The sequence below is a fragment of the Hyperolius riggenbachi genome, chromosome 1 (assembly GCF_040937935.1).
Source record: "Hyperolius riggenbachi isolate aHypRig1 chromosome 1, aHypRig1.pri, whole genome shotgun sequence".
NCBI lineage: Eukaryota > Metazoa > Chordata > Amphibia > Anura > Hyperoliidae > Hyperolius > Hyperolius riggenbachi.
This window is the reverse complement of record NC_090646.1, coordinates 535750656-535766674: the sequence shown is the minus strand read 5'-3', so window position 1 is coordinate 535766674 and position 16019 is coordinate 535750656. Positions and strand designations below refer to the sequence as shown.

At 41.9% G+C, this 16019-nt stretch overlaps 1 protein-coding gene across 3 annotated transcripts in view; it reads left to right on the top strand.

Moving 5' to 3' along the window:
• The window catches only part of SLC12A2 (solute carrier family 12 member 2), a 155344-nt gene extending 139560 nt beyond the window's left edge, over positions 1-15784 (top strand). For all 3 annotated transcript variants that reach the window (XM_068246717.1, XM_068246701.1, XM_068246709.1), the window contains 5 exons: positions 1159-1270; positions 6203-6289; positions 10699-10834; positions 11877-11944; positions 15351-15784. In XM_068246717.1, coding sequence (XP_068102818.1) covers positions 1159-1270; positions 6203-6289; positions 10699-10834; positions 11877-11944; positions 15351-15486 — 539 coding nt within the window. In that variant the 3' untranslated portion in view covers positions 15487-15784. The remainder of the gene's footprint in view (positions 1-1158; positions 1271-6202; positions 6290-10698; positions 10835-11876; positions 11945-15350) is intronic.
• Positions 15785-16019: the final 235 nt, after the last annotated feature.

Below are 16019 nucleotides of genomic sequence, written 5' to 3'. Positions count from 1 at the left end.
GCAATAATGTTTTGTTTTTGTGAAAATGTTTACCCATTTGAGAAAAACATTAAAACTAATGGGAAGTGAAAAAAAAGCCAGATACTTGCCTAAGGAGGGGGAAGGCTGTGGGTCCTATAGAGCTTTCCCGCTCCTCTCACGTTTTATGTAACCCCTGGTAGCAATATTTGACCGATCTGTCGAATGTTGCTCTCTGCCGCCGCAGGAGGCTTTGGAAGTGTTCAGGTGCCACAGTGCTCCTGCACATGCACAGCGCATGTGCATGTCTTCGGGAGCACTCGGGCTACCGAAAACATCCAAAGCCTCCCACCAAGGGGATTCAAGCGGGGTGACATCGCTGAAACGTGGGGACCTTGGAGGCTCTATAGGATCCAAAACCTTCCCTCTCCTTAGGTAAGTGTCTGTTTTATTTTTTGAATTCCCATTAGCTTTTAGCAATTCTAGAGATTCACTCTCTGAACTTCATAATTGTCCCAGTCCTTCATTTCCTTGCCAGGTTTACCCTTGGTAAAGGTATTTGCTGAATTTGTGCTCCTCATGGGCTGCGGATATTGGGTTTAATGTGGCTAATGGGATAGGCCAGAGAGCATCCTGCAGACAGGGAGCAGGCTCCTGATGTGATGTGCATGTAGCACTCTCAGAAATTGCTTGCCATTGAAAACCACACTGAAGCAGCTGGTGAGTTAGGACCGCACTCATGGCACTCATACACAGCTGGCTCTGTAGAACTTGGCCTGAGAACAAATGTTCGGAGGCTCTCCAGCTGAGTAGCTCCCCATCAATGCTCTGTTTGATTCCTATGCAGTTTCAGCTGATGCACAATCTGACCTCATTGTCGGTGTCACTCCCTGAGGACACATTCATCTGTGTTTTGCAATGAGTTGAAGCTGATATATTTGTATGTATTTTTTCTCGAGCCTGTGCAGCTTATCGATTGTTGGGGTCTGTTCCGGGTAGTGCTGGGAAGTGTAGAGAGTAGCCAGAGGCATACATCATGTCATGTCTATTACACTATAGATCATATGTGTGCACGGAATGGGGAGGGGAACTGACTGGAAGACACCAGCTGCTCTGTGTGATGAGATCATGTTTACATGTTCCATTAGCTGATCCTAAAGGTCATCATTACCTTTGTTAATCCGCTCTCATTTTGCTCAGGACTGACGCTGCTGATACCGTATCTGCTAACAACAAAGAAGAAGTGGAGTGACAGCAAGATCAGAGTGTTTATTGGTGGAAAGATAAACAGGATAGATCATGACCGGAGAGCGTATGTATTTTTCTTTTCTCTGAAAGCCCGTTTATATGTTAGCTTCAACACTGACAGCTGTAAACAGATAGAGAATAAAGGTAACATAAATATCCAAAAGCAACCCAGACTGCTCCACATCAATAATGAAATTATAAGGCTTTTGTGCACTTGCAGATACACTAACTCCCTGGCTGCAGCCTTTAGTTTAAACTGACCTGCCCTTAGCCATAATGGGATTGTTGAACGAAACTACAGTAATATTGCTGTGCGCAGACCAAGCACGGCAGTATTACTGTTACTATCGGCAGCAGGTTACCATGATTACCCACGGTAGTTGAGTAACGTGAGCGTTGCTACGGTCTCTGCGTTACTGACACGATTTTCTGTAGCAAAACTTGTGGTACTCATGTACCGCGCATTGCATTAACCCTTTCCACTCGTATGTCCCGCATAGCGGACATACGGAAAAGCCTGATGCGCTCGTATGTCCCGCTACCCGGGACATCCCTGCAGCGGCTGTTTGCAGCGCATCCGGACTGCCGCAAACCGCCGATCACCATGCGACTGTGGGCATGTATTACTACATGCCCACACTGTCAGTGCCTCCCAGCCCCGTACCTAGTGGCAGGCATCTTCGCTAGAAGGATGTGACATTTAGATTTAAATGTTTCTTTCCTGGTTTTTTGTTTTTGTTTTTTTTACTAAAAAATAGCTGCTCATTCATTTCTGCAAATTCCATTCTGCAAAAAAAAAAAAATCATTGCCAATTAAATTGTATTTTTCTTGCAGATTGCCTGCAAAGTAGTAAATAGAATGAATGGCATCCTATTGGATGGACTGGGGGAGGGTGTAAATAGTAGCCAGTATTTTATTGCTAATATGCCCAACCGAAATACCAAAGCTTGCATTGTGTGTAGGGACAGTAAGACATCGGGTGGCGGGCATAAAACCACCTATTATTGCGAAACTTGCTCACGCAGGCCCGGATTACACCCAGGAAACTGTTTTTCAATTTACCATACCTTGGTTTTCTCCTCTGCTACCAGCCAATAGAAGATGTCAAACTGTCCAAATAAGGTATCAAATTAAACGTTATGTGTTCTTTAAAATGAGATATACCATGTTACGGTGTTATGTTCCATGTTAAAATGAGAGAGAGAGTAAGAGGGAGAGCGCATTTCTTTAACAAAAAACTCAGAACAGAAACGACTTCCTTTAGGAAAGAACTCTGAGTGGAAAGGGTTAAGAGTAACTTATGGTAACTTGCTGCCGATAGTAACAGCAATATTGCCTTGTGCTGTCTATGCACCGCAATATTACAGCCTTAAAGGATACCAGAGACGAAAAAGGTTGGAGACCGCGGCCAGGAGTGCTCTGCTTATGTGCATGACGTCATGGGCATGTGCAGGTCGCTCCTGGCCGCAATTGTGCCCTAAATGCCTCCTCCCCTTGTTTCTCCAACCTTTTTCAGCTCTGGTATCCTTTAAGCCTGGTACACAACATGCAATTTTCCCTTAGGATCCTATTCCAATGAACGATCAGATCTACAGTGGCTGGATAGTGTACTGGTTAAGGGCTCTGCCTCTGACACAGGAGACCAGGGTCCAGATCTCCGCTCCTGTTCAGTAAGCCAGCACCTATTCTGTGGAAGACCTGGCTTGGGCAAGACCCTGTAACACTGCTACTGTCTCTACAGAGCACACCTTATTTGCTGCAGCTCTGGTGCTTTGAGTCCACTAGGAGAAAAGCTTCACATTGATCGGATATAGAAGAAAGCTAGCATACACACAGTACACTTTTACAGTAGAGCTCCAAAATGTTGTCCAATTATTAGTTGCTATTTACTGGAGTGACCTACATTTACCGATACATGAGATATTTATCTTTGATTGCAGCAGTGTATGATAGACACTTCATATGATGTACTGTATAATAAGAGGTCAATGTCAGATGGTGATTGGTTATCGAAAATTTTGTTATGCTTCAGCTCTGCCCAAAAACCTACATTTCCCAGAAGGTGAAGATTAGATGAATGTAATACACTTTGTTCCCATCAACAGCATTTATGTGATTATAGCGCATTAATTTGTTACTTTTTGAAGTGTGGGAAAATCTGCTTTTCAAAGTGTGGTCTTGGTCTGAGTTTAAAGCAAATTAAAATCCATTTTTCGCCAAATTATCTCCTTATGAAAGCTGACGGTATGATGTAATGAGGGCACCACGCCACCAAAATAACTTATACTGTGAAACTGACACCCAACGGGCAGAAGCAACCCTTCATAACTGAACATCCTGTTATGCATGTAGACACTGAATTATTACAGCAAGACAAAAGGCCTATGTGGTACCAGTTTTATGGTGCTTTTCAAAATGATGAATTTTTTTTTTTTTTTTTTTTTTGTAACTAAGTTTTTATTGAAAATTTCGAAGCAGATACATCATGTTGTAGGATACAATATTGTACATAGAACTATATGAAATGTAGCTTAAAGCACAATAAACCCATTATACATGCATATAGGAGAAGAAGGAGGGGGGGGGGGGGGGTAATTGGAAAGGAGAGAAAGAGAGGGGAAAGAGGGGGGAGGAAAAGGAAGAAAAAGAAGAGGGTCCTGGAAATCAACCTCAAAAATATTTCAGCATTGGTTTTGGTTTCAAGTTTGATTGTAGGCAAAATACCTGACACATACATAATATTATAACATTAGGGCTTATAAGTAATTAGTAAGTGGAGTGTATAGTCTTCAGAACTAGCTTAGTATCAGTATGGTGACATTAAGTTTGTTAGTTGTGGTACCCATCTGTGGCCTCTAGTTTGTTGGGTTAATTTGGAATTTCACTGAGTGGGTGAGTAATTGTCTTGATAGATAGAGACTTTAGGGTAACACTGATTTCCAGTCTAATGATGAATTTTTTTTAAATTCGTGATTTTTATATTTGGGACACTGCGTTGCACTGTGGTACAGCTCCTCGCCGCAAGGGCCATTCAAGTCTATGGTGATTTGCACACTTTACGTTTTGCGGCGCACTGGAGGTATCCAAATCACTGCAATGGTGATGCAAAGGCTGAAGCACATTATTGCATGACCCATGCCCTCCGTGCAGATTATGCAGTAATATCAACCACAAGAAAAAAACTCCAGGAGCAGCTCACCATAGCCTCTTATGTGTGTGCCTGATAAGTATACTATCTTTGTTTACTTTTAAAGCTGCATCGACCTTTTTATGGGATGTCATTAAAAGTTACTTCTTTAGAGGCTATGGTGAGCTGCTCCTGGAGCTTTTTTCTTGTGGTTGATGTGGATGGACTATTTTTTTTTTCTGGATGTTGCACCACCATTAGAAGGAAAGGTATATTATTGCAGCTGTTAAGGTGTGCACTTGCCACGTTTCTCTTCATGGCAATGGATTATGCAGTAATGCAAGTAAATGGGAGATGCAGGCAGTGTGCATGACAGGAGTGCGGTGCAGTGCGCATGTGTGGACTGCCGGGAATCCCAGTGACTTTCTTCCTGCCCTGCAGGGAGCATGTCACTAGCCGGGGCTACCCTATGCATATGACCCTGTAGCTGGACCGTGGTGCAGGGTCACACGAAGCCTTATATCTACGGTGCATTGCACAAATATAGTATAAAGCCAGCCTTATTATTTAAAATTGCCCTTTGAGGCAAATAAAACACTCTTTTAGTGGTTTAAACACTAAAACTAGTTTCCCCAAACTGCCTGCAGCTACTTCACATTTGTGATAAAATGCATCTCGACACAGAGTAGCACTGACAGCAATGTTCTGTACATAGAGGAAGTCATAGCATGATTCTCAGCAAAGGCTCCCTTTGGCTTGTCTGTGGGTGGTTGCAGAGAGCTCATTCCTTCTCTACTTCTCATCAAACATGCAAGATGTGTTCCTAGCTTTTCACAGCCACTCTACAGTCCATGCTCTGGATTAGCTGTTTATCAATGAGAACCCAAATATGCTCAGTGGACCCAGTTACCTTCTTGTCATGCTGGGTTGCACTACCGCAGATCATATACTGGGGCAGATTTAGCAAATGTTTTATTGTTCTCGTAGGTACTGAAGCACTTTTCTCATGACTAAGCTAAATTCCTTATGAAATGTGTTTTATAGCTATCCCTAAATGAAAGGTGGTTAAAATATTTTCCGTGGATATCCAATATTGCTGTCTAATCTATAAGCAGTGCGATCGATACACGTTTAATAATTGGTATAGATCAGGGGTCTCAAATTCAATTTACCTGGGGGCCGCAGGAGGCAAAGTCAGGATGAGGCTAGGCCGCATAAGGGATTTCACAAAACAAGTCCTCAAATGTCATTAACAGTTTTTTAATTATTTCTTCTGAACATGAAGTGTCCTACCTTATAGTTCACTTCAGTGCTCCCATTACAAGTAATCCACCGTGTCCCCGCCGCAAAACGAGGCATGCAGAGCCCCCAAATCGCCCGGGGGGCAATCAGCCGGCATTTCCTGGAAGGGGCAGAGCTTTCAGCTTCAGCTCTGCCTCTCCTGACGTCAATTGCGGCGGATCACCACCTCTGCCCGCCCCTCTCACTCTTCCTTCACAGAGAGGGGCGGGGAGAGGCGGCGATCCGTGCGGCGATTGACGTCAGAAGGGGAAGAGCTACAGCTGGAAGCTCTGCCCCTCAGCGCAGTCATGGATGTTTGCCCGGGGGATTTGGGGGCTCTGCAGCCCTCGTTTAGCGGTGGGGATGCGGCGGATTACTTGGGAGCACTGAGGCGAACTAGGTAAAATAGTTCGCTTCCATGTCTCTTGCTTTTGCCTGCGCAGGCCACAAAATATTGTACCGAGGGCCGCAAATGGCCCGCGGGCCGCAAGTTTGAGACCCCCTGTATAGATGGATGTATGTAAAATATGACTCACTTGGTTGTATTTCAGTATCGACAATTTCATGGTTGTGTGGTGTCTTTTCAGGATGGCTACGTTACTTAGCAAGTTCAGGATTGACTTTTCTGACATCATGGTCCTCGGTGATATCAACACAAAGCCAAAGAAGGAAAAGTATGTCAACTTCTTAATGTCTTTCTGTTTAATTATGATATGAAATACTGATTTAAAGTACTAGCAGACTTTCACTTAAATCTCCTCTCCAATTACAGAAGTAAAAATACCTCTAATAGCTTAGCAATGCGAGTGCTCAAATGTTACTTTCTTGCATGAAAAGGGCTGCAGTGAAAAATCCTGTCTTGGAATTTTGATCATTTAACCTGAAACTCCTCTGAGAGCAAAGTTTTAGCCTGTGTTTTTTAAAACTTTGTTTGTTAAAGCCAGCCTATTGGCAGCACAGTGCGCGCGTGCATGTACCTGCGCACACTGTGCACTCATGTGAAAGTTCAGGTGCTGAAAATGAAACCTAATGCTGAACAGTAAATCATTTTCTGACACTGGCCGGTTTTCCCAGATAATAACAGCTGTTACTATCACAGGAGTCTTTCTTTCAGCTGTACTCATTTCCTAAAGTGACAAGCTGTAACTTTACCACAGTAATTTCCCCACTGAAAGCCTCTCTCTCTGCATGCTTTTTCTTATGGCACTGCTACACTCCCATTCTCACAAGTGTTATATAATACAATCTACCTCCAGATGAAGCCAATGGTGAGGTAATTTCCTTCCTTACCCCCCCCCCCCCCCCCTCCCCACACCAATAGCGAGCGTTATGTCTCAGGCAGGGAATCCCTAATGAAATGGTAGCAGGGACGGGGGTCCCCATGGATGCGATGCGGTGGTGGCGGCCACTGCCCTCATGAATTGGCTGAGATGCCTGGTGGGCTGGAGTGTGGGGAGGGGGCAGACACGGACAGTCATGGGAGGCAGCCAATGAGAGGAAAAGGAGTGAGAGTGACACGGGCTGCAGCAAATCAGGCTGAACTAGCTGTGTCTGTGCAGAAACTCCCCCAGCCTTCACTGCAACTTCTCTTTAGCGGCTGATTACTGGCTGCGTACTAAGTAGCTGGGGACATGAGGCTTAATCTCTGCAATAAAAAAGTAAGATTGATTTGAAAGTTATGCGTTGCCTTTTTAGCATTCCTTTTATATGATCAACAGAGGCATGAAAAAACAAAATCCATTCTCTATTTCTAACAGTTACTCTTTAAATATCTTAATTTTGTTACTTGTGCTTGTTTGCCCCGAATCCAGCAGATCAGCACTGCTGTCTGAGAGGAGAAGAGTTTGGTTGAGTGTTATGTGGGAAAACTGCCCTACAAGTCCCCTCCCACTGAATACTGTTGGGAAGGGGGGATTAGACTTTCTGTGAACAGAGGTGTGTGGTGTGGATGGCAAGTGATTTGTAGTCAGAAGGCCACAGTTGAAAAATGTAAGGTGTTACTCTGCTTTTTATCATTTTATTATCTTGATTCACTAGTGGGAGGGACACAATGGCCATGGCATAATTAAGGTTATACTTGGTGAGAGGGGCTTTAGAAAAATCCTCCCCAATTGAGAGCGATTACATCTCAAGTTCTCAAGTTCCCATTGACTTTTGTGTATCTATTACAAATACCATCCAATTGTATATAAATATATTCTAGAATTGCCATAGATTAAAGGTACCTACTGAACTATACAGATATGATTTTCATAAATGAGATTTCTCCATAATATGTATACATTGGGGGTTTAGTATTCTGGATAGCAGACTTGTTCCTGGGTAATCAGAAGGTCTCCCTGGAGTACATGTAAAGCAGTCTGACAATTCCCTTTTTACAGTAGAATGCTGCTGAGCTTCTGCTGCCTTGTACTATTCATTAACTTGCTCATAACACAAGATATCATGGAGTCCAGATTAATAGTCCAGTCCTGCTTGCAGTGATATCTAATGCTGCTCTTAATTATGTTTATGATCCATAATCCATTCCGCTTGGCAAGATAAGCAAGCTTGGTGCTATGAATAGGCCATACAAATCCAGAAACCTTGTTTATAACGGTAGGCTCTGTCCACTGGGACCTGGCAAAGAGTTCCTCATTCAAATCAAATGTTTTTACAAATATATTTTTTTGGGCAAGTAGAGCTCAGAAGTGTGATCTGAATGGGAGATTTCCAGTGAATTCCCTCCAAATTCTTAGAAGGAACAGATACTAAGTGTTCTGCATAGACATGTGTGTGTGTGTGTATATATATATATGTGTGTGTGTGTGTGTGTGTGTGTGTGTGTGTGTGTGTGTGTGTGTGTGTGTGTGTGTGTGTGTGTGTGTGTGTGTGTGTATATGTATATATATATATATATATATATATATATATATATATATATATATATATATATGTGTGTGTACTGTGTGTGTGTGTGTGTGTGTGTGTGTGTGTGTGTTCGCTATGCAACAGACTTTATTTTCTAACTGGATAAATATGTAAGTGTATCAATAACATAAGAGTATAAGAGTACTTCATATCGTATTTGAAGGCGCAAAAGATACATTTAATGTTGATTTCCTATACTAGGGTAACATGTATTTATGAAGATAAATGACAGGTAACCTTTCCCTGTGTATTTCTTGGTGCGTTTTTCAGTATTAAGACCAGCTGCTTTGGGCCAGTTGTCTACTTAATTCAGACTTGAAAAAGGCAGATTCTAAAAGTAATCATTTTGAGTAGTGGAAATTATGTCTATTTGGAATTATTTCAAATTAAAAAATCCCTGGTGTAGCTATGACAGCTGCAACTGTGTATATCTCTGTGCCAACATAAGATCTCTAGAGCTTGTTCCTTCCTGTTAGGAGAGGTGGGACCTTAAAGGACAACTGAGGCGAGAGGGATATGGAGGCTGCCATATTGATTTCCTTTTAAGCAATACCGGTTACCTGGCTATCCTGCTGATCCTCGGCCCCTAATACTTTTAGCCAGAGACCCTGAACAAGCATGCAGCAGATCAGGTGTATCTGCCATTGTTGGCAGATCTTGTTTCTGGTGTTTTGCAGATACTTCTTCAGTATCAGCCCAGTTCACTGGGGCCAGTCGGGTGTTCGCACATGCGCAGCCTGGCCGTGCGTGCCCGCCCCTGTGAGCGAGATGGGGAACCACACTTGACAGCACTGTGCCAGTGACGACTGGCCGCGGTGAACAGGGCTGATATCGGGCCATCCAGGAGGATTCAGATGCCGGCATGGGAGCGATCTGCGCAGAGGGAGCTGGAGGAAGCCCCAGGTATGTATAAAAACTTGTAGTCCCCTTTGTCTCGGGTACACTCTCAGAACACAGCATGTGGAGTTCATCACTTCCAATCTGTTAAATGAAACAAGCATTCTAATTGGCTGCTGTGGATAACATTTTTTTTTCCCCCACCTGCTTTGACAAGTCAGCCTGTTTAAATTTTGACGCTCAGTCCAGTTGCGTTTTTTTTTTTTTGTTTGTTTGTTTTTTCAATGGGCTTATTTGTTTTTCCAATATTTCTCTGACACAGATCTGAAGAGATGCACGCCGGCATTGTACGGAAATCATTCCTGCACCTTTTTATGACCTTGTCAACCATATGTATTTATAGATCTATTCTATCTGCTGCTGGATCTATAAAATTCTCACAGTTCAGCCTTAAATAAGCAGATAAAAAAATGTTTGAATTGCGTAGACAGCAATAACTCTTTTTATGAGATCAGTTTATGACGGTACTTTATGGCTCTTTTGATAGCTTGTTTAACTTATAGTGAACAAAGATCCAATTAAGCACATATGTTTGAGATGGGCGCATCGTCACCACAGGAGCAGATGGTACAGGATATTTACGGATGAGGACGTGACAGCGGAGGTCATAGTTTCAATTAAGTTGACTGCCGGTCGGTTTACCTCTGTATTTTCCACGTGATGCTTTTCATGGTAGAGTAGACATGAGGGGTTTTAGATAAACCATCTAGAAGTGTTTTCATAATTTGTCCTCTAATCTCAATAGCATTAAATTAACGCGCTTCTGAAGAAAAAAGGCTTCAAAGCTGGAAGTGACACCTTTCATTTAGATCTTTAAACATGCTCGGAGCTTGCCAGAAGAGCTCATGTTTACGGGCCACGCTTTATTGCCAGGCCTCGCTTTGTAGGGATCACTCGGGGCAAATCTGGGATTTGGCAAGCGTTTGAGGCCGTCATCCTCCTAAATGTGCTTCTGCCTCTCCTTTACTTTCATAAGCATCAAACAGATTTGTCATTTCATAAAACAAATCTGTATGGGAATTATCTGATTCCCAAGAATGCCAGAACATTAACCAAGGTCTTTGCCTCATCATGTTTAATTGTGGAAAGATTATTTTTTTTACTTGGCTCTAATTGAAAGGTATTACTGACTGCGGTAAAGTGGTAACTTCTCTAGAATGTAACAGAAAATCCTGCATTGAAGGTGACCTTGCATAGTCTGGCTTTGTAGTGAAATTTCATAGATGGTAATTTTTATTTTTTTTTTATACTTATGTATGTCACTTTTGTCTTTAAGTGTTGCAGCCTTCGAGGAGATGATTGAACCATTTAGATTACATGAAGATGAAAAGGAGCAAGACATAGCGGACAAAATGAAAGAGGAGGAACCGTGGAGAATAACGGATAATGAGCTGGAGCTATACAAGACAAAGGTATATGTTCAGGATGGTAGTGGCAAAAGTCTGTGGAAGCCGGGAGGGGCTACTTGTGTTCTGCTGTTGGGATTCTTTCAACTGTAGGGGGCATTTTGAAGTTGGAAATATTTACCAGTGCTGTAGAAAGCAGCTGACATTGCCACTAAAAGTGACACTGAAGCGGGAAAAAAAACTTGTGTTATAAATAATTGTAGGTGTAGTATAGATAATTAATAGAACACTAGTAGCAAAGAAGAGTCTCATATTTTTATTTTAAGGAATATATATTTTTTTTATTTTATTTTTTATAACCTTGCATCATTCTTGAATATTTGCAGTTTACAAGCTACTCTCTGCATTTGAAACTATGAAACGGAGCAGACCTAATGACCCTTTGAACGTCCCTGCTGTAAATCTGAAGTTGTCTTTCACTGTCTTTGATGTATAAGTGCTTCAGAAGATAGCACCGCTCTCTGACTAAATTAGTCAGAGTTCAGAGAAGCTCTTTTGCATAGATGACAAGTGAAGTTGCTTAACTCTTCCTGTACTGGAAACAATTTATTGAGACTCGTATCCTTTCTACTAATGTTCTTTTATATCCATACTACACATACAATTCATTATCATAAGTTAATTTTCACTTCAGATTCCCTTTTAACAGCAGTCTTTAAAAAAAAAAAAAAAATCCCAGACCAAGTCTGTTTGATCCAGGGCTGTGGAGTCTGTACAAAAATCATCCAACTCTGACTCCTCATGTTATGAAACCACCAACTCAGACACAAACTCCAGGTACCCAAAATGGCTCAGACTCCTTAGTCTACTAGTTACCAGAGCTATAGCTTTTTTACAAAAATCATCCGACTCCAAAGTTTATGAAATCTCCGGCTCCGGGTACCCAAAAATGCTCAGAGTCCGACTCCACAGCCCTGGTTTGATCAACTATGATCTTTCACCTTAGTAAATCAACCCCAAGTCTTGATTATGAAAATAACGTTTTATTCAATACACACCAGCGCAATATTTTTTACCCTTCATGTTTCTTCATGTTTCTCTGCTTTAGACACACCGCCAGATTCGGTTAAATGAGTTATTGAAAGAGCATTCAAGCACAGCCAACGTCATTGTCATGTAAGTATTCATCTATTTTATGCAATATTCATGTTCTACAAAAAAAATACCTAACTAATCAGTTCAAGAGCAAAATACATCTCATTATTCCTCCCTGGCAGCAGCTGCTTGGGCTTCTGGACATTTGTATGACAAAATACAATATAAACCAGTAACATCCGAATTATGCTCTGGAATGATTCTATCTTAGGCAACAAATTGGATGCATGCAGCAAAAAAAAAAAAATTTCTTTGCACTAAAGTGTTTTAAAGGACCACTTTTATGAAGAAAGAAAAATGTAAAATTTAACATTCATATACATATAAATGTACATTTCTCCCAGATTAAAATGCAATATAAATTATTTTATTTAATTACCTTTTTTTCGGATGTTGCTATCTGAAAATCTGGCAGGATTTTGGTCTCTTAGTGGGGGACTCTCGTTTTATTTATTTTTTTATTTAGAAAACACTTGCAGAACTGCAGTTGCTCAGTCCAACTGCCAAAATAGTATAAAATTGAGTATAGATCCTTTCCAGTTTAAGCTTTTGTACAGAAAAAGGAAATACTGAGAATTCCCCTTGGGGTTTTTTTTTACAATTACCAAAGTAGACCTTCAGGCAGGGGTCCCACTTGTCTTTCAGTTTTCTACACTTTGCAGAAAACTGAAAGACAAGTGTGACCCCTGCCTTACAGCAGCTAATGTAATTTATAGAGAAAACTGACAAATTGCGCAAGATGTCAGTTTTTTTTGTGCGTGCGAAATCTGCATTAAAGTGTGACCTTGCTTATTGAATAACATGAGTTCTCAGTTGAAGTCAGTTTTTCTGTGCAGAAAACGCGTACGAAAGCCGATGAGTGTGACCCCTGCCTTAAAGTGTACTTGAGATGGGGGAAGACATTTTTTTTTTTTTTTTTACATACCTTCAGGTCGATTGCTCCCCCGCTGTCCTCCAAGGCCGCCTTGATTAGGTGGTGGGACGAGGTTGAACAAAGAATTGGGTTTAGACATAGAAAAATAAGACTTTATAAGCCACCAATAATTGAGTATAGTGAGTGTAGGGTGATCGTCCAGGTTCATTACGCTTTATTCGGCTCTGGGGATGGTAGTCAGAAAACTTTTTAGAAAAGATTTGCTTTGTTTGTTTTTTGTTTTTGCTTTGGCAATGCTAAATGTATTTGGTCCTGCCAATAAAGCTTTTTTGGATTTGGAGTCAGTACTAATATATACAGGTGAAGAAGTATTGCCAAAACATGAATTCCTGTAAGTTGACCTTCTGATTTTTATGGTGTGCCTTTATCCTTCTTGCCCTTGTGGGCAGAGCATTGCCTGCCGTATACACATCTCAGGCCTTGTACTGTTTACATTGATAAGCACAGCACTGACCCATGTACACATGCAGAGGTAACTCAGCAGAATGTTGCTATGTGGTGTGTAAGCAGAGCTTTGTAGTCACTTTACACACATTAGGAACTCGGGTGACCAGTAACAGCAGAACTTTGTACCTGCTGCACTATTGATCTCTTGTCTAATTTCTTCAATGCATTGACAGCTTGTTTGTGCACAGTCATCAGTGCTTTGCTGAGTTAGTGCACTGTTCACTGGGTGGGTGAATAACAACATGTACACAGACTTGTTGTCATTTTATTATACCACGCTTCAAATAAAATACTACCAGACTGTGCCAGTACCATTATTTAATGATGCTTTCCATAGGCACATTACTAAAATAAAGGCTTTGTTATAGGTGTAGCACAGTCATATGAGTAAATAGTTTTGCAGGTGGATTCTATTTTTATGTATCCCACTTTTACCTTGACCTGTACTGCCACTTAAAGGACAACTGAAACAAGAGGGATATGGAGGTTGTCCTATTTATTTCCTTTTAACCACTTAAGGACCTTAATGATTGAAATCGGCGCCCTGTTTTGATGGCTGCCAGGGCCACATTCATCGCTCCTGACTATCTCGCCGATGTCTATCCGCCGCAGCTCACTCACTTTGCCATCTCTAATGGCAAAGCCCTGTGAGCGTTTCAGGAGCCAATTTCATTGTCTCCTGACCCTGTCTATCAACGTAAGCGGTAAAACTTGCAATTGGACCCACAGCTCCTTAGCTATGCCACTGTAAATCACATATTCAAATATATGTCAGGCGGTTTTAACTCTTTCCGGTATCGGCCCTCTATCATGTTAGAAAAAGTGGATGTGGATAAGTTTATTATGGTAAAGCTGAGCTTCAGGCAAGATTTGCTTTGTTCCAAATTTCCCACTGCCTGTTCTTATAGGATGTGGGGTACGTGTGTAGTACAGTAGTAAGTTTTGTGGAACTGGACTCAAAACAAAAACACATCCCTAGTTCAATTGGTCACAAGGCTGCAGATTGCTCCATCTGCCCTGGACATTTGGGCTATAGTTGCTGAACCTCTGGCTCCAATGATTAGTATTGGCAACTTCATTGGACTTTTAAAGCCCATCTGAATTTAGAGGGCTATGGAGGCTGCCATATTTATTTCATTTTAAACAAGGCAAATTGCCTGGTTGTCTTGCTGCCTCTAATGCTGGGAATACACATTTCGTTTTTGAGCCATTTTAGATGGCTTGATAGATAATTTCTGACATGTCCGATCTCCCGCCCGATCGTTTCGCCGCTCGATTCCGCATTGAACAAAATGGAAAAAGATAAGTAAAACGAGCGGAAGATAGGATAATCGCCTGCGGAATCGAGCTGGGAATCGATAGAGCAGGAGAATCGAGCGGCAAAATTGAGCCGTGTATTCCCAGCATAACACTTTTAGCCATACACCCTGAACATAGGTTGACAATAGGCTCTGGATCCTATAGCACAGGGGTAGGGAACCTTGGCTTTCCAGCTGTTAAGGAGCTGCAAGTTCCACCATGCATTGCAGGAGTCTGACAGCCACAGTCATGATTAATAAAGGCAAATGCATGCTGGGATTTGTAGTTTTATCACAGCTGGAGAGACAAGGTTTCCTACTGCTGCTATAGAGCCTTCCCTGTCTGCTCTTTCTCTCCCCCCGCCCCCCACTTTCAGCACTGTCACCTTTGCTGTGTGTACTCGACCAATTGGGCCCTTGGTAGGCATCGGAAGCACCCATGTCCCAAAGTTCTCACGCATGCGCAGTATAAAGCCTCCCGAGGCGACAAATTAAACGTGGGTGACGGCGCTGGAACAAGGGGTGCAAGAGAAGACAGAGAAGGTTCTCTAAGATCCTGAGCCTTCCTTGTCCATAGGTAAGTATCTACCATAACTTTTTTTTTTTTTCCCTTTACATTTACTTTCATTTGAAAAATAAAAAATGAACACAAACGTTACAATGCATGAGCAATGTTACCCCCCACTTTGATGCTACATAGATGCTAATTCTGTGTAAATATTCTAAATGTATACTTTTCCTTTCATAGGACCCTTCCAGTGGCAAGAAAAGGTGCTGTGTCCAGTGCACTCTACATGGCTTGGTTAGAGGCACTTTCGAAAGATCTCCCACCCGTCCTGCTGGTCCGTGGAAACCACCAGAGTGTCTTAACATTCTACTCCTAAGTGCTGCCAGAGCCCTGAGGAAGCGGTGCTTCAGCGGCCGGAGCGCAGAGCATTATGGCGTTCTTTTCACCCCAGAACTTCACTTTCTCCATGAAACAGACTTGAAAGCACATAGAGGAAAGTAAACGTATTTCCCGGCTTGAGAAAAATAAATTGGCAGTTGTACTGCTTCTGTTACATGACCGGCGGTGGATCTTGGCTTCATAAGGGATTCCTATGTACGGGACTCAAATACATGGAAGTTTATTTCTCTGCTACTTGAACAGCAGCAATAAAAGTGCGTTTGTTATTATTTTGACCAGTGAAAGGATTCTAGATTTGTATAAAAGTAAAAACCACAAAAAAAAATTACAAAAAAAAAGCCTTTAGCCTTGAGGTGCCTTTTTGAAAATTAACCAAACTTCATCCATCACCCCTCCTTTTTATTGTTTTATAAATCTTGTATAGAATGTACAATCTGCCTTTCAGCTAGGACTGTAGATCAAAAACCTTTTAGTTCTCTTCCATCTTTACAATAACTTATGCTGCTTCTC